The sequence below is a fragment of the Phoxinus phoxinus genome (genome assembly GCF_949152265.1).
Source record: "Phoxinus phoxinus genome assembly, chromosome: 15".
Lineage (NCBI taxonomy): Eukaryota > Metazoa > Chordata > Actinopteri > Cypriniformes > Leuciscidae > Phoxinus > Phoxinus phoxinus.
The window spans coordinates 29,372,888-29,395,991 of record NC_136890.1 but is presented as its reverse complement, the minus strand read 5'-3'; the positions used below and the strand labels follow the sequence as shown (position 1 = coordinate 29,395,991).

General features: G+C 38.4%; 2 protein-coding genes and 1 long non-coding RNA gene across 4 annotated transcripts in view; 1 reads left to right on the top strand and 2 right to left on the bottom strand.

Moving 5' to 3' along the window:
* The window catches only part of LOC307011478 (serine/threonine-protein kinase SBK1), a 381,893-nt gene that overhangs the window by 155,040 nt on the left and 203,749 nt on the right, over nucleotides 1–23,104 (bottom strand). The window lies entirely within an intron of this gene.
* The window catches only part of tbc1d22b (TBC1 domain family, member 22B), a 50,181-nt gene that overhangs the window by 16,552 nt on the left and 10,525 nt on the right, over nucleotides 1–23,104 (top strand). For both annotated transcript variants that reach the window (XM_079638795.1, XM_079638796.1), the window contains 6 exons: nucleotides 526–654; nucleotides 7,013–7,078; nucleotides 8,263–8,377; nucleotides 14,784–14,890; nucleotides 18,176–18,251; nucleotides 20,405–20,532. In XM_079638795.1, coding sequence (XP_079494921.1) covers nucleotides 526–654; nucleotides 7,013–7,078; nucleotides 8,263–8,377; nucleotides 14,784–14,890; nucleotides 18,176–18,251; nucleotides 20,405–20,532 — 621 coding nt within the window. The remainder of the gene's footprint in view (nucleotides 1–525; nucleotides 655–7,012; nucleotides 7,079–8,262; nucleotides 8,378–14,783; nucleotides 14,891–18,175; nucleotides 18,252–20,404; nucleotides 20,533–23,104) is intronic.
* Nucleotides 3,048–5,856, bottom strand: LOC307012297. The gene is made up of 4 exons (XR_013800597.1): nucleotides 5,518–5,856; nucleotides 4,087–4,296; nucleotides 3,880–3,978; nucleotides 3,048–3,730 (listed from the first exon to the last, which is right to left on the bottom strand). It is a non-coding gene; the product is annotated as an uncharacterized lncRNA (long non-coding RNA).

Sequence of the window (23,104 nt, the reverse complement as noted above, 5' to 3'; positions counted from 1 at the left end):
CTTGTAATCAGTGTGCAATGACCTAACCACCCTAGCATCTAGATAATGTGGTTCATTCAATTTGTTTAGTAAGGCACTTTGGTAAGAAAGCATCTGAAAAGAACTTAAATGAAATGTAACTTGCTTGATTTGCTTCTCTCGTTAGAAGGTTTTTGAAAAGTGTCATTTATATGAGCAGCACAAAATAGCCATTAGCATCAAGTCTGTGAGATATATTCTGAAAAGCATTTATTAATCATTTGACTTCAGCACAATAAAGCTCATCTCATTGAAATGATCCAATATGTAGATTTAAAAGATGAAAAGCTTTTTTCAATCTAACTTTTTTTTTTCCCACAAGGGACTGCAGTATTGATCTGAAGTTACATGTTGCTGTTTTTAATATCTTTAGTTTGCATTATTTATAGGTTATATTTTGGTATAAGGCAAAATACACTTGGAAGACATGGAAGAAAGTATGTATACAGCAGTTGTTTTCTCAATACTATTAAATTAGCATTTCCTCTCTCCCTGTGATTCTCTCAGGGCTATCTTCCTGCCAATAGGGAACGCAGGGATCTGGTTCTCCAGAGGAAGAGGGAGGAGTATTTCGGCTTCATCGAGCAGTATTACCACTCCAGAACAGATGATAACCACAGAGACACATACAGACAGGTAAAGCTCAATAAGAGGGTATGCACGTGACGTCACCGTCAGCCGAAGTCACTGAGTGGCAAAAAGACTGAGTGGCAGCATTGGTTTTCAGCGATAATGATGCGAGAAGCACACCACATCTAAAACGGGAAAAAGCTTTGAGATTGACTGCACAAATAGATTTGAGAAGAAATATGAGGTATATTTTTACAGACTGTAGAAAGCTACAGAAAAGAGAAGCAAATGGATCGCTGCATTTCCCAGAAACAACTGGACTGTGCGATATACTGTGTGAAATGTGGTTTTGCAGCTATCATTTTGTCAATATGTTGAATTTTGGGGTAAAATCATACCCCCTATGTATTGTATTGAACTATTTAAACTGGTAGTTGTTTTGTTTTACTCGCGTTTTTGCAGTTTCCCGTATTACCTCCAGTCATGCAGCAGCTCTTTTGCCACTGGAAAACAGTGTTGCTTACAAAGCAGGCTTGAGTAACAGAATACTTGAAACAGCGTTACATAATTAAGAGACAATTTAATGCAATTCTGTTATTATTCTATAAATAGACATTTAAATATTCAAAGTTTTAAATGTTTTTTTAAGATCTTCACATTAGGTAATGTAGATGTTTAAGAGTGTTTTGGGAAAAGTTTTGCTGAAACATTTTGGAGGTAATTGTGTACATTATTATGTTTAATGCCTCTGTACCACATCATTGTCAATTACTATAGACAGTATTTTTACTCATCCTCTGGTGCATTTAAACAGGAAATGAGAAAAAATAAATAAACAGGAAATGCATTGTCTGTGCTAATAGACAGCATGTCAGACATGCCGTCCTCAGGCATTTTGTTGAAAGCAACCCAGAATATTTGTTTAAATCCAGGTATCATAATACACAGCTGAATGCTGATTTCACCCTTTCCCAAGATGTCCATTTCAGTGGAAAAGGAACTTGTAAAATGAAACATTTGTAAGGTTACAGACATTACGGTATGTCTTTAAATTCCAAAGTTTATTTGTGAAATACCGGTTAATTTTGCTATTGAAGGGCTACTCTTAGTGTCCATACATTCTTGTGAACGTTGGAGTAAACAAGCTTCATTTTACAGGGCTTCCTTAAAAGGAAGTAAAGTTCACCCAGAAATTAAAATTCTGTCATCATGTACGTCACACCCCCATGTCATTCCAAACCTGTATGACGTTCTGTCTTCTGTGGAACAAAATATATATTTTGAAGAATGTTGGTAACCAAATTCCCATTGACTTCCATTTGCATGGACAAACATCCAGTTCAATTCAGTTTGGTTACCAGCATTCTTCAAAATATCTTCTATGAAAGTCTTACAGGTTTGGAAGAGTAATTGATGACATAATTTTCACTTTTGGGTGAACTATCCCTTTAAGACAGACTAGTTGATTTTGAAAAACCCTGAAAAACAATTAAAAACAATTTGTGTGTGTGTTTTTGAAAAGTGTCTTATGCTAACCAAGGATGCATTCATGTGATCAAAATACAGTAAAAACAGTAATATTGTGAAATATAACCATTTTCTATTATAATATATATTTATAGAAAAAAATCTTGGTAACTTCATAATCTTCACTATGAACTAGTTACTTATTAGCATGCATGTTACTAGGATATTGGCAGTTTATTAGTACTTATAAGCAATTATTGATGCCTTATGACCATATTCAACATCCCTTAATCCTACCCAATACCTAAATTTAACAACTACCTTATTAACTATTGATAAGCAGTAATAATTAGGAGTTTGAGGCAAAAGTCGTTGTTAATAGTTAGTTAATGTAGTGAGAATTGGACCCTAAATTAAAGTGTGACCCAAATCTTTTAAATGGAAGTGTAGATTGGCACATCACTGCTAATTATTTCTAACTTGTGATTTAGCAGATGCTTCAATCCATTACTTGAACAATCCCCCTCGGAGCCACCTGGGGTTACGTGTCTTTCTCAGAGGCACAATGGTCTTAATTCACTCATCAATCCTGGCTGAGTTTGAACAAACAACATTTAAACCTGCACTGTTAAAACTGTTACTTGAATCTAACTCAATAAAATTAAGACAACATTTTCCAACTACTTTTTGTAAGTTTATTGAACTAACTGATATTTTGAGTAAGGACAACCTAATATTTTCAAATTAATAAAAAAACATATTATTAAGTAGCATTTTAAGAAAAACCCAATAAATTAAGTACAATCAAAGTAAAAAAACAGATCTACATTTTATACAGACTTAATTAAATTAGGTAAAATTTAAATGAAAAAATACTTGTTAATGTCTTCTGTTTTATTAGTTTTAACCAATTTGCTCTTGGTTTTGAAAGTGTAAACTCAAATAATTAATTCAGACTGTTAATTTTCAACATTTATTAACAGTACCAATTAGCTGCACAATGTAAACAATCAGTAACATCTGAATCAGCCAATAAAGTGCTTCAGTGTTTTTACGGTGTACATATTAAAACAGTTTAATATTTCTAAACAGTTGAAATTAGCTGGACAGTATAAAGTAACATCTGTACTCATGCATTAAAACAATCATGAACTGCTGTTTTGTAAAACACCTTCACAGTAGTGTGTACATTTTTTTAATATAATAATATATAAACATTTTAACACTAACTTACTTTACAGGTCACAAGCATGAGCATCTGACCTACAGTACAACTTAGCATTATACAATAACATGACACCTTCACATAGATTGTTATTTAGAAACATTTTTACTCAAATATTCCACTGATCCCACCAACTGACCAGTTTTGAAAGAGCATTTTCACTTTATTTTTCAAAGTCATGAACTTTGGGCTTGGTTTTGGGCGCAGTGTGTCAAGTCCCACGAAAAGTCTTTGGAACACCTCAAATGTTTTGCAAAGCTTCGGTGGATACTCGAGATTAAGGGCATATGTCAACCCAAGCAGTAAGCAGCATGCTCTGGCCAGATTTCCGAGATTAGAAAGGACTGGAATTCCCTCAAGGATGATTCCTACTGCATCTGGCTCACGGAAGACATAAATGCTGAAATTTTTCATTTTCAGGTCATCATGAACAGTTGTCTCTACAGCCCCCTTTGAGATAAAACAAATATATATAAGACAATCTGATTTGTTTATGAAAAACAAATACTCTACCATTACCAGCCAAATGTTGGTTCAGTTAGTTTACATTAACAGTCAGCACAATTTAAACCTGTTCACCAGACTGAGCCAATACTTACACAGTAATCAGAGATGAGCTCCTGTGCACTCTCTCCCATATATTCAAAGAGGCATCTCAGAGTGACATCTCTCTTTTTTACAGCAGTGGCACTTGGGTCCTAGTTAACAGAACAAAAATGAATAAATTATTTTTGTTGATAAATTCACTCCTTTTCATTGTGATATCCAGGGTTTTGACACAGAGGACAGGTAAATGAAAGACTTACTTCTGGTGAATTGTGGGATTTAGCTTCTGGATGGTATCTTGAGAGGTGAGAGCGGAAGGAACTCCAGGATTTAAAAGAACATGGACAATCTATATGAATACAAGGCAAGGAATGGCTGTGTCCAAAGGTCCCATGACACAGTCTATAATGTTTAAAAATGTCCCTCTTTCTTTGTACCACAGTACGGCACAATTTACAGGGCCATCCCATCTGTTAAGAGGGAAAAGAAAAAACAAACATTAGTCATACAACTATAATGCAAGCCCTTTAAAAAAAAAAACTTAAAATACAAGTGAAGATTAGCCTTCCGAACAAGATAAGCTTTAGTTCAACTAATTTAGTTAAATTGTAATGCATTAATCTACATTTTTTTCTAAAATGTTTCCATTTACAAACCCATAATATTCCTGTAGATAATCTATCAACCTGTTAATATGAATATTTATTTTAAGTTTGACCATGCAATACAGACACAGATTTAGCATTGTGACAAAATGATATCTTTAAAAAAACACTTCTAAAGTAGAACAGTCTATTAATGATTATTCAGTCTTTAACTAACATAGCCTACATGATTCTTTATTCTTTCAAGCAGACATATTTGTATAAACTAAATACAAGTAATCCTTATAAAAGCTATTAAAGAGCAATGAATGCTTTTCTATTTTTATTATGTTGTTTGAATAATATTAAGTGAAGTATACACTAAGAAATAATGTTGTGTGTTTTTAATCCATTCATGAAAGAGTTAAATTCAGTCCTTGCGGGCTGTATAACGTTAAGTTAGCTGTCTATATGCAGGGCTGCACGTGAGCGCACAGAAAAACCTCTTTTGCGTCGTCACTCTTATTCAGATCTATATTTCTGCTCTTCTCTTTCTCCCAGACGTTTACATTTTTGAACGATTGACATGCATCAAGCGCATGCTCCTGTTCAGTCAGGTAACGTTAACGCTACGTTACAAAATGTAGGCCTAACATTACGCATCTACCACAAACGCAAATCAGTTCTGAATGGATCTCTTCCCTAATAGTTTCTCCCTAACATTAACGTTTTTATTCGCCATTATTTGTAGGTTTTAATTTAGTTATGGTCTCGTTTTTGTCTGTGAAAAAATGTTTGAAAAATGAAATTAACACTGCACTCTCAGTTCACTGGCAAACTTACAAACACATTTGAAAAATTTAACTATCACACAAAGACAACATTACTTATACAACGCACACACATCGCTTTATACACTAACAGTTAACGTTAACATTATGTGGCTCAAGTTAGCTGCTACTTTCGAGCTGTTTGAGAGCACATTAAAAATGGCGACCAACGGTCGCAAAAGTTTGTAAGAAACAGAGCAATGGTTTTGCAGATTGTACAACATAAACACGTTAATTAGGCTAACATCTAACTTTAAAAATACAAAAAGTTACTTACATGGCTCAGTGTTCGAATAAGCTTCTGTCCTGGTCTGGTCCTGGAACGAGAGTGAAGGATTTGCCCGCTCGCTTGAACTTTCCGCTGCTGCAGGTGGGCGGGGTCGTTTTTTTACGTCTGATATAAACTTTTAAAATGAGTTTTGTAAAATCAATTTATGGTGAAGTCCAATGAACCTAATTTTATTATAGAAAATATTAAGTTACGAAAATATTCACACTTTTTACTTATCAATAACTCAAAAAAACAAAGAAATAAAAATAAATTAATTTAATGGAATAAATATAGTTTAAAAAAATAAGTCTCATGGACAATAGCACTGAGCGACTTTTTACAGTGTGTAAGCCCAGGGGTTTTGTGTATAATACTTGCATATATTTCATCCTAGAGGTCTGGATGATGCATTAATGAATCGAACAGATCCCATTCTCTTCAACTCACAGACGCATTTGCAGAGATTAAGATTATCCGTGAATATTGGTCATTTTAGTCTGTTCTTCACACAAAGCTATCACATGACTTCAGAAGACTCATAATGTAGTGCACAAGTCATATAAATAATATTTAGGAGACTTTAGCATATTTTCTTTGAAACTTAAACATATTAGATTAGATTTTTGGGTGAACTATCCCCTCAACCACTAGGCTACACCAGACGCCACTGTGTTGAGGAACTCTGTCGTCTCTGTAGTGAGTCAAGGTTACACCAGCTTCCAGAAAGCTATAGAAGTAATACACCCAGATTTTGTTCTGTGTGTTATTAATGGGGGAGGGGGGCCGAGATCAATATTCTTATGGGCTGTAAAACTCAGGTTAATGGTGCAGGACTGGTAGTCGATTGCTATGCGCTGCCTTCTCTCCTCTCTTGTCCGGTTCCTCGGGGCTTGCTGGCTCCCAGCCCCTCATTTCATCTACTGCAATACAAATCGGACACAGACCTTTAAAAGGATTTATGTGGTCGTACAGAACCGTTGGACTGGCCCCTGGCTGTCTGGGCAGAAACACTAAATGACCTTTTAGTGTGGTCACAGTCTGAGAGGGCGAGGAATGGCGGTGAATACGAGGAAACTGGACTTCGGTGGCCTTCGAGTGACCTGCATTACTACAAAGCCATTTCGTCAAACATATGATGGAAGTAGAAATCGAGAGAGGGAAGAAAATAAAAGGGAACCAGATGAAAGAGAAGGGTCGCCACCTGTATGTGTGACTGGACGCAGCGCTGTCCATTTTCAAAGTGAATTCATGCAGGTTTTGTGTGTAGCTTGTTACGAAACCAGATCAATAGCGTGTGCAGTTTGGGACCCTGATGGTTTCCCTCCATTTACTGGAAGGGAAAAAGCACATATAACTCAATTTAGTGCTCTTGGGGCATATTGATTTAATCTCTTATTTTTCTCCCAGGTCACCTGTACTTCTGACACTCCAAGTCGGTAACTGGTTTGTGTGGGTGTGCTTTGGAGCTTACCTGAATATACCCGTGTGTGTCTTTCCATAGATTCACATCGATATCCCGAGGACGAACCCTTTGATTCCTTTGTTCCAGCAGCCGCTGGTGCAGGAGGTATGTGATATTCTCTGGCGCCAACACCTGAGTCTCGTTGCACACCGCACCTGTGTCAGACCCTCCAGGGTCATACAGACGCTCCGATGTCACACAGCAGGCACTACACACTTAATGTAATCGCATAGATAAGGGAGTCAGTCACACAATCCATGTCATGTCATATTTAACTTGAAATCTAAAGAAAAGTAAGCCTATTTTTAAGACTATTAAGTTTTTTTGCATTGTGACAATTGTTTGCAAGACAATTAAGACACATTTCCCCCAAATTACCATAATGCATCTGAGTGTTTTGAGTTTTTCCTAATTCCCATTTTTCTCTGGTGATTCTCAATACATTCTAATTACTGTTATATGACAATCTCTTCTTAAATTGGCATAAATGACAATACATCTTTGGTTAAATGCATTGCAGCAAACACATTTTCTTCTAATCCTCATGTAAATAATGTCTTGGTGTGAAATATGACCAATTATATTCTGCAACAAGTCAAAATTTAGACAGACATATTCTTGAAAAGCTTCAAGAGATTCACTCAAGAAAAAAGCGTAGTATTCTGGACCAGTGAATATTATTCTTTACTTTTTTGGTTTGTTTATATTCATAGGTTTTGGTTTAGTCCTTAAAATTTGTCAATTTTGAATCATGATTTGATAATTTACTTAAAAATATTTATACATATGTATGTAGAAATATTTTAGCAGTTTTTTGACAGTTCAGTCATTTTGTGAAGCTGTTCAGTTTACCAGTGTTCAGCTCTTTCAGCTCAAACTTTTTGGCAAATTTTTTTTCCAGATACATAATCTGTCTTGTTATAATTTATCAAAAAGACATCTTTAAAAAAAAAAAAAGTCAGTAAATCCGCTGATGATATTAACTGTTCTGGATGGATGGGTTGCTTGCAGCCAGCTGAGCTTTGTGTCATTGAATGCTTACCAGCAGGGGGTGCTGTGGTGTTTTTAACTTTTTAGAGGATTGCACAACACTTGTGTAACCCATAAACAAGGAACAGAGCACTTGAAATGCAGCTGCGTTTGGAAATGCAAGCATCCAAATGAGTTTACCTGTTGGTCTGTCAAGAGTGAATTAAGCAGCATCAATTGCCAAAAGTCTACACCACAATCACAGTTCTTATGAAAAATTATTTGTGAGAATCATTGAAATCAATTGTCTTGTTTTTCAGGTGTTTGAGCGGATTCTGTTCATCTGGGCCATCCGTCACCCCGCTAGTGGATACGTGCAGGGCATTAACGACCTGGTCACACCTTTTTTTGTGGTCTTCCTCTCTGAATTCGTAGGTAAGCGTTTAATAACCTTCCACATGGATCAGTTGGTCCGCTTGACTGATTCTTCACCTTTCTGAATGTGTCCTTTTGGTTGAGCACATCAGTTCAGTTTGCTCCGCTAATGGCGCGTTGACGTGTATGATATGTCAGAGTCAGAGAGATGCAGACAGGACAGTATCTGACAGATGATGGTGGAAAATGGTTGTATAAATGTAAACAAACTGACAATATCCTGTTGAAAATGTCAAACACAAAAATACAGAATATCAATTATCTTTGAAAGAAACTCTGAAAGATAGACAGTGGGTGAGAGAGAGGAATGGTAAAAGAGGGAGACGGATGGAGAGAGAGACAGATGGGAAGAAGACGGAGAGAGAGAGACTTGTCTCTGATAGACAAGGAATTAGACAGAGAAAACACGGGGACAGATGAGGAGAGAGGGAGACAGGAGAGATGGTTAAAAGGATAGAACAATCATTCGATCTATCATTCTATCTGTCTGATATTCTATCGCTCTATCTATGTATCGTTCAACTGTTCTATGTATCAGTCTATCTGTTGTCTTTGAGCAGTAGATGATCGATAGATATGCATTATATTATATTAGATATAGATAGATGGACAGATGGAGAAAGACAGATAAAGTCAGACAGACAGGCAGGGAAAAAGACTCTCCAGCTCTTGTCCTCATTGCTATTCTCCCTCCACCCGGCAGCCTTCCCCTCCCTTCCTTATTTATTTCCTGTCCTCTCATGTGAAGGTTAATTACTTATGGATAGTTAAGGATTACAGAAGAACAATAGGAGGCTCATTGATCTCTCTGGTGTGCCGCTGCTGCAATGTCACCAGTGCAAACACCAGGACATACCCACAGATTACCTGGATCACCAATCGATTTCTCTTTTTCTCCCCTGTCTGTCTCTCTCTCTCTGGCTGTCTACTTCGCCCACCACTCTCTCTGTCTTTTCCTCATCCCTCTGTTTCTCCACAAAGCTCATTTAGCGAAAAGCAGATTTTTCATACCGCCGCTTTCGTGTCATTCTGCAGGGCCTTTCAATCTCTAATTTGTTTGCGGGCCATGTGAATATGTGTGTGCGTTAGGGATTCGCCATGTGTGTGAGCGAGCGACTCAATGCCGCAGGTTGAATGAGCCGCATTGATCGGCTGGATTTAAGTGTTTACAGAGGCTTGCGAGGGTGCCGAGCACACGGTGGGGGGCTCGACCCCGCCGATCGATGCATCTGAACGAACTTCATGATCCCAACATGCTGCCAGCAGGAGATAAAAGAGCAGGGTTAGCGCCCTCCCTCCGCCCCGGGTTTCACCCCCGCCGCCGAGACCGCGGGGCAAACGCGTCTGGGTTCACGGATGCTAACTGCTTCGCCTGCTCTCAAACGCAGCGTTTTGCCAACTTTCGCTGCGCTGTTTCTCTTGGCCGGCACGCCTCAGTGGCTTTCTAGGGCTCCTTTGCGAGCTTTTTAGCTTTCTGCTGAGACCGTCCTCTGAGAAGGCGAGAGAGAGAGACTGCATAGCAGAATATTGGCGCTTCACATTTAGCTCAATATCAGCGAGTAGCGTTTTAAAGAGTAGCCGGCAGGAAGGAGAGTCACGGCGCCCTTCGGTTTAAAGTGTTGGTATTGATGCGCCGAAGAATTTGAAGTGGAGGGACGAGACAAAGAGAGGAGGGAATATTCTCAAAGGGTAAATCATCACATTTACCCTGACAGACAAAGAGGACAGCGGGGAAATCTCCTCTGTAAAGCATCAATGCCCTGTCTCAGTCTCTCTCACTCTCCCTCACACACACATTCGTTTTTTTTATTACTGAAGAGGGTGTGTGATATTCTCACCTTATTATTTATTGTCTTCCTGGTTTTATGAACCGTTATTTGCTCCATCGCTGTGCATATTTCGGATTAGATGGGTGGTCTGGGTGGGAAAAGTTTGTGGTTTGGTGGTTGTGTTGCTGAATCTGAGTAACAAGCCACAAGAGGGTAAAGGCTTTTGTGGCTTGAAAATGTTCATCAAAAAATTTTGGTCATTCAAAAAATCGCAGTAATATAGTTTATAAACTGTAGGCGGTTTATAGTTGTCAAGCAACATGACTCTTTAAAGGTCAAGTATTTTGACCCCAAAAAGAAAATTCTGTCATTCCAAACCTGTATGCTTTCTACTTCTGTTGAAAAAGAATGAATCCGTCATTTCTTTCCATGCAATTGGCACCTGGAGCTTTTTAAGCTTGAAAAAAGCACCATTAAAGTAGTCCATGACTTATGCATTATATTCCAAGTAATTTGATAGCTTTGTGATCTAAGTTATTCGCAGAAAATCTTCTCCTCCAGTGGTTGCGACCGGATCATTAAATGAGTGAAATGAGATTGGTCTGAATTTGTAAATGGATCATTCAGACCCATTTTTTTAACCGAATCAGCTGATTCATCAATTGGTTACGAATCAGACATTGCTACTTCTCTCATGAACATGCCGAGTAGAGCTATGGTGGATGTCAAGATTCAATTAAGTATTTAGGTCTCTTTGTTTAACAATTTTATATGACTTGAAAGGCTTTACTTTTATGTTGATTTTGCATCTTTTAAGCTTAAGAGTTCCAGTCCTGTTGTTTTCCACTGAAAAAAAGAAAGTCATACGAGTTTGGAATGAGAAAATGATGTTTTTTGGGTGAACTATTCCTTTCATAAAGAATTCAATTGATGTGCGGTCACCAGGTGTGCGTCTGTCGGCATATTTCATAAACCGCTTTGAACATGGCTCATCCAATCCGCTTTTAGAGTCTGAGCTACATAATATGGATAATTTAATGCTCAAACTGAGACATGGAGGAATGACCTCAATGAGTTGTGGTTTGTTTCACGAGTTGCAGACTTCACTTATGATTATTGAACGATATCTCCGGTCGCTCATACTCACACACATACATACATGGCACAATAACCCCCTTTTTCCCCACAGGGTCGGAGAACAAGGTGGCAAAGCCTCTCTTTGTGCCACAAACAGGATTTCTCCTGCATTCTGTAAAGCCGCTTTATGCAGCAGCACTGTGTGCGTGTGTGTGTGTGTGTCCGAAGCTTTGGAGTGATGTGGAAATGTGGAGGGCTAAATGGATCAGGAATCTCTCCAGTGCTGTGGCCAGTGACATATGGCCAGGCCCATGACCGGCAGGGCACTCCATGCTTCATTTGTGGTCAAAGAGGGCTATTTACTTTGCTTTTCCAGCTTTTTCCCCCCCTGCCAGCTCTTTCCTGTCGTTCTCCATTCGTCTTTTTTTACTCGAATCCCATCCGGGCTCTCACTCGGCCCCCATCAGCTGTTCTTCCTGCTGCAATGCAGAGGTTTACTGACAGTTTCCTCTCAGAGTTTGAGCAGAGAGGTTTTTGCCATTCCTCTACCTGCTTACCCCTCTGATTCACATATAAAGTGGGGAAAATAATGATTTGATCCCCTGCTGATTTTGTAAGTTTGCCCAGAAAGAAATGAAGTGTTTATCACTTTTATGGTAGGTTTATTTGAATGGATACAGACAGAATATCAACCAAAGAAAGCACATTGGATAAAGGTTATAAATTGATTTGCATTTCAGTGAGTGAAATAAGTATTTGATCCCCAAGTAAGACATGACTTAGTACTTGGTGGAGAAACCCTTGTTGGCAAGCACAGAGGTAAGATGTATTTTTTAGTTGGTCACCAGGTTTGCACACATCTCTGGAGGGATTTTGGTCCACTCCTCTTTACAGATCCTCCCTAAATCCTTAAGTTTTCTCAGCTGTCGTTAAGCAACTCGAAGTTTCAGCTCCCTCCATACATTTTCTATAGGATTGAGGTCTGGAGACTGGCTAGGCCACTCAAAGACCTTAATGTGCTTCTTCTTGAGCCACTCCTTTGTTGCCTTGGTGGTATGTTTTTGGGTCATTGTCATGCTGGAAGACCCATCCACGACCCATCTTCAGTGTTCTGGCTGAAAGAAGGAGGTTCTCTCATCCAAGATTTTACGGTACATTGCTCCGTCCATCAGACCCTCAATACGGTGAAGTCGTTTCTGTACCCTCAGCAGAGAAACAGTTTCCACCTCCGTGCTTCACTCTAGGGATGGTGTTCTTGGGGTCATAGTTAGCATTTCTCTCTCTCCAAACATGGCGGATTGAGTTGATGCCAAAGAGCTCAATTTTGGTCTCATCTGACCACAGCACTTTCTCCCAAGCCTTCTCTGAATCTTTTAGATGTCCATTTAGCAGGGGGACCTTGTGGGCGCTGCAGGATTTCAATCCAGGGTGTTACCAATGCTTTGCTTGGTGACTGTGGTCCCAACTGTCTTGAGATCATTAACAAGCTCCTCCCGTGTAGTTCTGGGCTGATCCCTCACTTTTCTCATGATCATCCTTACCCCATGAGGCGAGATCTTGCATGGAGCTCCAGACTGAGGTTGATTGGTTATTTTGTGTGTGTTCCATTTCCAAATAATCACACCAACAGTTGTCTCCTTCTCACCAAGCTTCTTGCTGATGGTCTTGTAGCCCATTCCAGCCTTGTGCAGGTCTCCAATCTTGTCCCTGATGTCCTTTGACAGCTCTTTGGCCTTGCTAATGGTGGTGGAGAGGTTGGAATGGAAGAGACAGATTCTGTGGACAGGTGTCTTGTATACACATAATGAGCTGACATTAGGAGTACTTCCTTAAAGCGACAAGACTAATCTGTGTTTCACATTGGCACATAACCAATCTGTGGGAGGCAGAATTCTTGCTGGTTGGTAGGGGATCAAATACTTATTTCACTCGATCAAATGCTAATCAATTAATAAACAGAGCAATTCCAATAGTGTCCTCGCACCATCGGTGCTCGGGCCCTAATAACCTTTATATAATGTGTGTTTTTTTCTGGATTTTGTGGTTTGTATTCTATCTGTTCAAATAAACCTAACATAAAAATTAAAGACACTTGATTTCTTTGTAAGTGGGCAAACTAACAAAATTAGTAGGGGATCAAAAATCCCCCTTTTTTTCAGGATTCTTTAATAAATAGAAATTTGAAAAGAACAGCATTTGTTTGAAATCAACATCTTTTGTAACATTATAAATATCTTCACTGTCCATTTTGATTCAATTTATAGCATCCTTGCTGAATAATTTGTTTAAAAAAAAAACTTACCGACCCTTTTGAACAGTAGTGTACATACTTTTATTGTCTAGTAGATAGGGATGCACCAATATGAGAATTTTATCCGATACCGATAACCAATAATTCTTTATATTTGAAAGCCGATAACTGATATATTGGCCGATAAATCTAAATCCAAATTTTTATATAATTTGAGTGGCTGATTACAAAAACAAAACTCTTACCAATTAAAAGCCATAGCCCAAGCACACAAATGTTCTCATTATAATTTTATGGATCCGATATGACACACTTGCATTGCACATGTTGCATTGTATTTTCCTTTTTTGAAGTGATTCCAATCCTATTTCAATCAATTCAAAATCATCATGGCGAGCAGTGTGCATGTGTCTCGGCTGAAGGAAATCATCCATTATATATTGGCTATAATGTATGGGCCAAATTTGGGCCGATAACATTAAAAATGAACACATATCTATCGATATTGTGGCCGATATATCATACATCCCTTGTAGAAGTATGCAAATAGGGGTTTAGCCTAATGTTGTTTACAGTCAGTTTGATTTTGTCTCTAACAGACCTCAGCAGCAGTTGTCTTCAGCACGTGTTGATTTGCAGCTTCAGTTGAGTATCTACGGTCGTTGGAGAGCATGTATTCTTCATTGTGTCTTCGACCTTGGATCTGACCTTCTTATCTTTATTTCAGCTCTCATGTACCGCAATAAGTCGCGTGATTGACTGAATTACTTTGGCGATGCGCAAGCTGCATGCAAACATGCCTAGAGCGCTCTCGCTCTCTCTCTCTCTCCTTCTCCCTATTCAGTGCTTCATCAAAATAGCTCCTTGTTCTTCCTTCCCCTCCCATCCTTATTAAGAAAAGAGGAAGAGAGAGAGATCAAGAGATGGAGGACTACATTAGTTGTGCGGTGGGTGGGTGAGTGGAGTGGCACACAGAAGTCTTTTCCAGCCAGGTCTGGCTCTCTGGGGCATAATGTGTGTATCAGCATCATTTAGCACATACTGTTTAAAGAGTCGGGAAAGGTCATGGCTGCGAGGGGAAGCCTGCGGAGGGAGGGAGGGAGAGGGGCGAGTTGATGAATGTGTTGAATAAAGAATGCAGTTTGCTGGCTAATGATCTAATGGCTTTGTGGTGTCTGTGCATACGATGCACGACACACCAGAACTGCTTTCGCCCGCAAGAAAACAAAGACTGAGAACACCTGCAGCATGTGTGCTGGTTTGATGTGCTGGTGACCTAACATTAATGTGTGTGTGTTCTTTTTCATAGAGGAAGATGTGGAAAGTTTTGAAATGGCAAGCTTACCACTGGATACGCAACGAAACATCGAAGCCGACAGCTTTTGGTGCATGAGCAAATTGCTGGATGGGATACAGGTATTTGATCCACTCAAAGTTTATGGTAGATGTCATAACCATAATTCTCCATCAATGTCCATTCAAAAGTAGCATTAATTCTGTTAACTTATTTGGACATTGGAATTTAAAAATGTTCTGCTTTGTGCAAGCAGTGTATAAATCCTAACTATTTCATTTTACCTAGTTTGTCATTTTCTTTTTCTTCCTCGTCTTCCTCTTCTTCCTCATCGTCGTCGTCATCTTCCTCTTTCTCTTCTTTGATTTTGTCTTCCTCATCCTCTTCTTCCTCTTTTTTTCTTTTTCCTTCTCTTCTTCTCTGCCCTCTTCTTCTCTGCCCTCTTCTTCTCCTCCTTATTAATAATACAACTACTATTAATAATAATCTTTTATTTTTGTTAATGTTTATTTTCTTACATAATTTGTATGTACCGGTATATACAAATTATTTCATTCATTCTTTCATCATCATCTTTCTTAATCTTTGTTCTTATTCCTCTTATTTACTAATAATCATATTACTTTATAAAAATAACAACAGCCTTTTTCCTGTTTTCATTGAACTTTATTCAAAGGAGACAAACTTCATAATATATCGAATCATTTTTTATTGTTATTACTGTTAAAATGTATTATTATAATATATAATACTGTTAATTATATAATAATAAATACAAAATAATTATATATAAATTAGTTCATTCATATCGCTGTTGTTTGTCTTATTCTTATTCCTCTATATTTCTTAAAGTGCCCCTATTATGCTATTTTGACGTTTCTTAATGTTGTTTTGGAGTCTCCTACAACAGGTTTACATGCATCAAAGGTCAAAAAACTGTTTAATTTTCTCATAATATGCATTTGCACATTTTCAGTGATTCTCAAACGACTCGTCAGATGAATCAATCTCGCTAAATCCCTCCTTTCCACAAGCTATTCTGCTCTGATTGGCCAGACAGCTTAGTCTGTTGTGATTGGTCTACCGTGTACTAAACGACCATTGCCATAACAACGTCAGCTCTGCATGTTCTGAGGCTTTCTATCCTATACCATAGACTAAACACAGTAACGAACAATGACGTCGAATTTACCAAATCAATTCGAACGCAAGTCCGATGATGAAACACTGGAAGAACTAGTTATTCAAACCGAACCTCCATCGCAAGGACGACTCGAGCAGGACGTTTCTCAGTGATGCGCTACTCAGTTTGAGCAACATTATGAGATGTTGCAACTGTAATTCCTCACCATCTCGCGCAATAAGTTCGCGGGCAATATGCTAATGTTTCATATTGACGTCACAACGAAACGGCTTATGACTCGTTTGAAAAACGATTCATTTAAATGACAAGGCCCTGTTTACACGAGAACACTCGCGGGTGAAAATGTAAAAATATTTTATCGGATGTGCCTTTCGTTTACACGGCGATGGCGTTTTTGGGGCTTAAAAACGCAAAAAAGTGAAACCACCCTCCAGAGTGGAAATCTTAAAAACGCTCCACCATCGCGTTCCCGTCTAAAGGGTAAAAACAGTAAAAACGCAAAAGTCTGCTAGACAGTGAAGGCGTCGCGTACGCGTTTACGTCACAGGCATGCGCCAGTACAGGAAAATAACTAAACATTATCAAACTAAAATATAGCATTAAATTCATTGACGACAATTTTTACAAATTCTGTAAATTTTGAGCGACACGCGAAGAGCACCGAGGGTTAAAGCAGCAGCTTTATCATATTAAACATGAAAAACAGTGTCAGCTTCTCTTTCACTTTCAGTGCTCCACATTGCCACCTAGCCGCCTGGAGTGCACACCACATCGAATTTCACACACTTTTGTGTCACCAAATGCACGCAGATTTCCCCCCCCATAACGCTCGTCTAAACGCAGAATAAAAAGTGATAACGCAACGCCACTTTTGTGTTTCAGATTTACACTTTCAGATTTAAAACTTTAAAACTTTTTGCAGGATGTTTTCATTCACTTGTTAGTGTTACACACTACATGAAAGGTAATTTTCATTTTCATTTTTTTCTTTAATAACATTTCTTATAATAATAATAATAATAATTGTTATTATTATTATTAACCATTTTATAGTTTATTTTATTTTAAAAAGCAAAATTCTAATCACGTACGTCCATCATGCATCAGCCAAGCTACTGCAATTAAGACGGTAATGGTAATTTCTCCAGGCATTCTTGGTCAATCTGCAGTTCTCTTAGGACAGTATCGCTTCTGTCTTTTTATTTAAACTAAACCCTGTAGTGTTCATCCTGTCCTTTTGCTCTTTTCCAAAAGCCAGAGACCAGTGGAATACAATGCAATAAAAAGACTCTCTGAAGGCCCCCCAAAAAAAGGCACAGACTTTGTTGTGCTTAAGCCCCAGAGGATAAGACACTTACCCGCCTATAGGGAGAGAGACATGAAATACTTGGAGAGGAAGTTGAAGCTAGGACGTTTAAGCTAGGGGGATTCAGATCCTTGGCTGGCATTCCCTTGAGAAAGGCCCTCTGTTAGAGAGAGACGAGCGTGTCAGGGCACTCATCTGCAGGCGGGAGCAAGGGTCAGGTGCAGGCCACAGTCAGGTTGTCCCGTGGGCCGCTCTGTGTCGTGCTCATTGGCTGAGTGGAGCCGAGCTGAAGGGCAGAACACGCGCATGGATCAGAACACAGAATGTGTCTTCCCTTGCAGTCACCCCCCCTGGGCTTGAACACGAGCTGCAGCACAGCAGATGGCCACTGGCCCTTAATGACCCACAAGGGAAGAGGAACAGAGACTGAAAACTACATTAGTTATAAATAACAATAACTATGATGCTATAGCACCCTCGTTTCCCTCAGTTAATCAGCTGGTAACAAGCCACAGATCTCTGACAGACCCTTAGTTATATTATATTATATTATATTATCACAATCTGATGCTGACATTATCGCACAATTAGCCTGATGAATATTCAAAATGTTTTTTCACAAACCGTTTATAAATCCTAAATATTTCAGTTATTATTGTAGATTTCTTTTCTTTTTGTTATTTTATTATTTTGTATTAAATTGTTAAAACATTTGTAAGGGCTTTAAAAAGCATGAAATATATATTTAACAGGTTTTTATTATAAAAATGACCACGTAGAATAAAGATTGCCTTTCCATAACACTATCCACAATGATTTTCATGTGTAGGTCAAAGTGGCATATGATGCTTGCTTTAAGCGATTGAAGCGCTGAGACAAGTCATGTGAAAGAGCCTTAACGAGATGACTAAATAATTATTCCACGTTCTAAATACTGCCTTTTGTTTTCTCCATCAGGACAACTACACGTTCGCCCAGCCTGGCATTCAGATTAAAGTGAAGGCGCTGGAAGAGCTCGTCAGCAGAATAGATGGTAAGATCATGTTCACAAGCACATTATCTACCAATTCCTTTCACTCTGTGTAGAATTAAAGAAATAGCTCACGCAAAGATTAAAATGTTTTTTTTTTTTCTTTTAAACTAAATCTCAGAAACTACACAAAAAAAAAAATCTAAATTATAATGAATTGAATTTGCCCATGCTCACTGTATTCTTTCATTGTGTGAAAAGAGCTGCATGAACATTCATATTTCTCATTTTGCATTCCTACGGAAGAAAGAATTTTCAATGACATGAGAATGAATAAATGATAATGCTTGGGTTAAATGGTTCTTTAGTGTTGTTTGAGGCAGTTGGTCCTGGTGTGGTTGTACCTAGGGTTACCTTTGAAGCTGCTTGAAAGATAGAAATCACACTTTTTGTTGACTTGTGACATTAAACTGGCAGTCATCAACTTCGGGCCCAATCGTGTGCTTTTTGAGACAAATGCCCTCACAAGCTTCAGCGCAAATAACATGTCATGACTGCCAGAATAAAATGCCAGTGTCTGGAGTCCCTTAAACGATCCCATCTATTTTGCCCTTTGCCCTCCAGAACGAGGTGAACTCTTTTTTTCGAGCCATAAATAGCAGTGCAAAATGCTCAAAACAAGGTGTTGTTTTTCTGCCAGGGTGCGATCTTGTTCATCGCCTTGGAAAGGACTTGTTTTCCCAAGGTGTTGGCCGTTTCTGTTTCTTGGAATCACACGTTTCCGTTATGCCACTAGTCCGCCTCTGTTTTTTTTCTGTCAGAGTGTTTATACCATCTGGATGCCTACTCCCCTGTTCAGTGTGTTTGGTGTGATAAGCTGAACAGCCCACACTGAAACTCTCGGTGAGAGCCGCCGCGCGCCTCTTTCCCATCAATCAGCATCCACGAGCACCGTGAGCAATAGCAGACCCCACAGTCTCGCCGGGGAGCACAGAAGAGAAATCAATTCCCCATAAGCCCCTGCGATTAGGGTGTGAAGAGTTGAGAGGAGAGACGAATGGAGTGGACTGAGCGAAGGAAACACAAATAGCACTTTCACAGGGCTAGATAGTCAGGGAAATACACTAGCCAGCTCTTTGTAGATGTTCCCAAGTTTTTTTTCTTCTTTACACTGAAATGAGGAAAATTACAAGTAAGCTTAGATTCTGCTCATAACTAGTCATGTGTGAATAATAACATGCTGGTTCTGAATAAATAGTTACCGTATATTTTTGCTTGTCTCACATTGTTTTTTTTTCTTTATTATTTTTTTCCCTTCACTGCACGTTTTCACTTTGCAAATGTAAAAATATCATAGACTTTTTGTCAGTATCTTTTCAGTATGAGGACAGTGGTTTTGAAAGACACATCAACGGATCAATCTGTGACGGCCCTTTTTTAAGTTTTTCTGGAAGAGGCTTTGAGGCAAAACATTTTTTTAAAGAGTTTTTCAAAAATTACAAAATCAGTCAAATGGTTTACATTTTTGTGATGCAAGAAAAAGTTTACAAAGGCTTTACACTTTCATCTTGTTTACTGGAATCAGATTCATTATGAACGAACCTTTTGTTGGGATTGCAAGAGAAGAGAATTTGTGATAATGTTCAAACCTCACACCAATGACTCACTCCATTAACTGAATCCATTATGATGCAACCCTTATGTAACATTGCAAAAGATCATTCATTATTTAAACCTTTTTTTTAAATGATATTTTTTGCTTTTATTCATGGCAGAAAGGGTTTTCATTTTTCTTCTGACAGGTCCGACTTGAGAGCTGTCACATTTTCTCCATCAATATCTATCAGGACTCGAGTCAATATGTCCGCTTTCGAAAGGCATTCTCATTCTGTTCAAAGGCCGAGCGAGAGCTTATCAGAAAAATCTCTCTCTCTCTCTCTCTCTCTCTCTCTCTCTCTCTCTCTCTCTCTCTCTCTCTCTCTCTCTCTTCAATCGAATATAATTACACACACGTTGGGGGTCTATAATGTTAATTCAGTGAAACAGGTGTGGGGAGAATTCAACAATAGCGGTGATCTTAGTTCAGGGCCAGAGGGCTTCTTTAAACAATGGGGGTCCATGAGATGGGTTACAAAAGCTACTCCCAGTGCAGCACTTTGCAGAAACTACCAGCAAATGGATCTAAATCCCCTGTGCTTTCTTTTCTACGCCCACAGAGGATGTCCACATACACTTTCTGAAGTATGAGGTGGAGTATCTGCAGTTTGCTTTCCGCTGGATGAATAATCTGCTGATGAGGGAGCTGCCACTGCGCTGTACCATACGCCTGTGGGACACATACCAGGTACTGCTGGAAAACTGCGGGATCACTTACATGTTTGAACCTACAAATTTTGGTTACCACTAGTATTGATGTACATATTTGGGCTGAGAATTAGTTTTTCAATTCGGTTACTTTGCTATAGTACCATTTTTGCTTTCGTCTAGAAATTTATAATTTGCCCGAACTTTTTAGGAAAAATTTAATTTAAATTAATTTTACAATACATACTTCAGTGTAGGAATAGAAATTTGAATTATTATCATTATTAATATTATTTATTTTTAATGTTTCAATATATTATTAAATTCCACAACTGATGCATTCAATGTCTTTTTACTAGTGCTGTCAATGGATTTAAAAAACAACAACTAATTAATCGCACATTTTTATGTAATTAATAGCGATTAATCCCACCTAACTAAAGATTTTAATGTGTTTTTATATAGTAATTTCACATTGAATCTCCAAATGAATGTAGAAACAGCAGGCCAGAAGGCCAATGAAAGAAGGCCAGTATCACCGATACCAATTCTTATGGCTCTATGATTTTGTTTTTTCTTCTAGCCATTCAACGTTACAGTATAATTGAAATCTATCAGTTTTAACATTTATTAGGCTTTAAAAAATACAACATCTTTTAATTTTAAGTGAACTTAAAACAATCTTCAAATAAACCCCAATTAGCGTCAGACCAATTTAGATTTTTACTTGTTTTAAAAGTTTTCTTTTTAATACTTTTAAAGTATTGTTTTCATTGTTTTGACCCATGTAACCTGGTAAACAGTGCTTTAAGATTTTCAGGCAGGTCTAACGGGTAGGAAATATACCAACATTTAAATAAAGTTATCAAACGCTTCAGTCTTCACTGCATAAATTATAAATTAAATGTAGATTAATCCTTATTAAAGTTATTCAGTCTAGAGCAATGAGTGATTTTTCTCTTTTTCTTTTGTTCTTTAATGAAAGACATCACAGCAGCAGGTTTATTACGCTTGACGCTGATCTGAAGCACATCTTATTTTCTCACAACTCTTTACGTTTGTAGCGAGGTTTGTAGGAGGCGGGAACCGGCGAATATTTCACAAAATGTAATTATCATAAAATAAACAAACACGAAATGAAAGTAAAGCGGGCGACTGCCACATAAACATAAACACATAAACAAAAACACAACATAAAATAGTCCATGCCTGGTCGCTCCTCCTTTCATGCTCCCGAAGCCCGCATGAGAACTCGAAGCTGGTGCGGAAATGAATCGCACGCATTGACGTGTTCATTTTGACAGCCCTACTTTTTACATCCCTAGTCACCCCTATGTCACCTTCTGTAACAGGGTTTGCAACTCCCATGAATGATTGCTGATCTTAAAGTAATTTTTTTAAACGCTTCAGAGGTTATGGGTGACACGTCCTTGAAGACCAAATGCTGCTCATACATTTTTTTTCTTGTTAAAATGTCACAAAGGTGTGAACTACTCATATACCTGTCATTCATTAATATTCCTTTGAAGAGTTTCCTTCCGCTGATTTCCTTTCGTGTCCTGTCTTCATGTCCTCTCTGAGACTTCCTTTTGATATATCTCCTTGCTCATTTCTTTGTCCTTTGCGTCTGCCTCCGCCTATCTGCCGATCCATCTCTCATGCATGGCTTTTGACGTAGATCCGTTCCCACAAGGTGGGTTTTATCAGATAAAGGGGGAAAAGTTGTCAGGTGACAAGTACAATCCAAGAGAGGAAATGGTGAGTGCTGAACTGTTTGCATGTCATTAGCCTCTGTATGTTTGGAATCAGAGTTGTTGCCAAACATGTTTGATCATTAGCCCCTTTAAGCAACCTTAAAGACGACACATACCTTTAAAGAAGACCTATTATGCCCTTTTACAAAGTCTTGATTTTGTTTTTGGGGTCTAATAGAATAGCTTTTCATGCTTAAATGTTTAGAAAACATTTTTCAAATATTTTACATTGTTGCAGCACCTCATTTCGCAGTCTGTCAGTAAAGCTCTGTTTGCATGAAGCCCCTCCTTCTTAAAAGATTGGTCGGCTGGACCAGTGTGTTGTGATTGGTCAACCACTACAAGAATGTTCAGAAATGTCACCTTAACCACAGCCGCGACTTTCAACACACTACCGTAACTCAACCAGGCCTTGTCCCCCTTTTTTGCATATGCCTTGGGTAGGAATTTTTTAATTAAGGAATATTAATATTGTGATGTTTGTTCCCGGAAAAAACTCAAGACTACAATGAAGGCATTTCAGTAAGTTCAGAAACAGTGACTTTGTGCTTTGTAACCTTGCAGACATTTTTCATGCGCAAACAGTTGAAAGTTGAAAATGTAACGAATCATAATAGGTCCTCTTTAAAATATTTTTCAATTTTTCTTAACCACATGTTGTAAAGTAAAGAATTACAGTGTACCTTTTAAGCTCTACCTGACAAGCAGTTTTCCTCCAGTTATTTTCCATCTGTTCTTTCTCAATTCCTGCTTTTTTTTTTCTTTACTTATTTCCTCAGGCGTTTTCACAGTGGGGTCAGGGTTGGGGCGAGCAGTAAAGGTGGCATTGACCCACCTCGCTGAGGTAGAGAAGGGGAA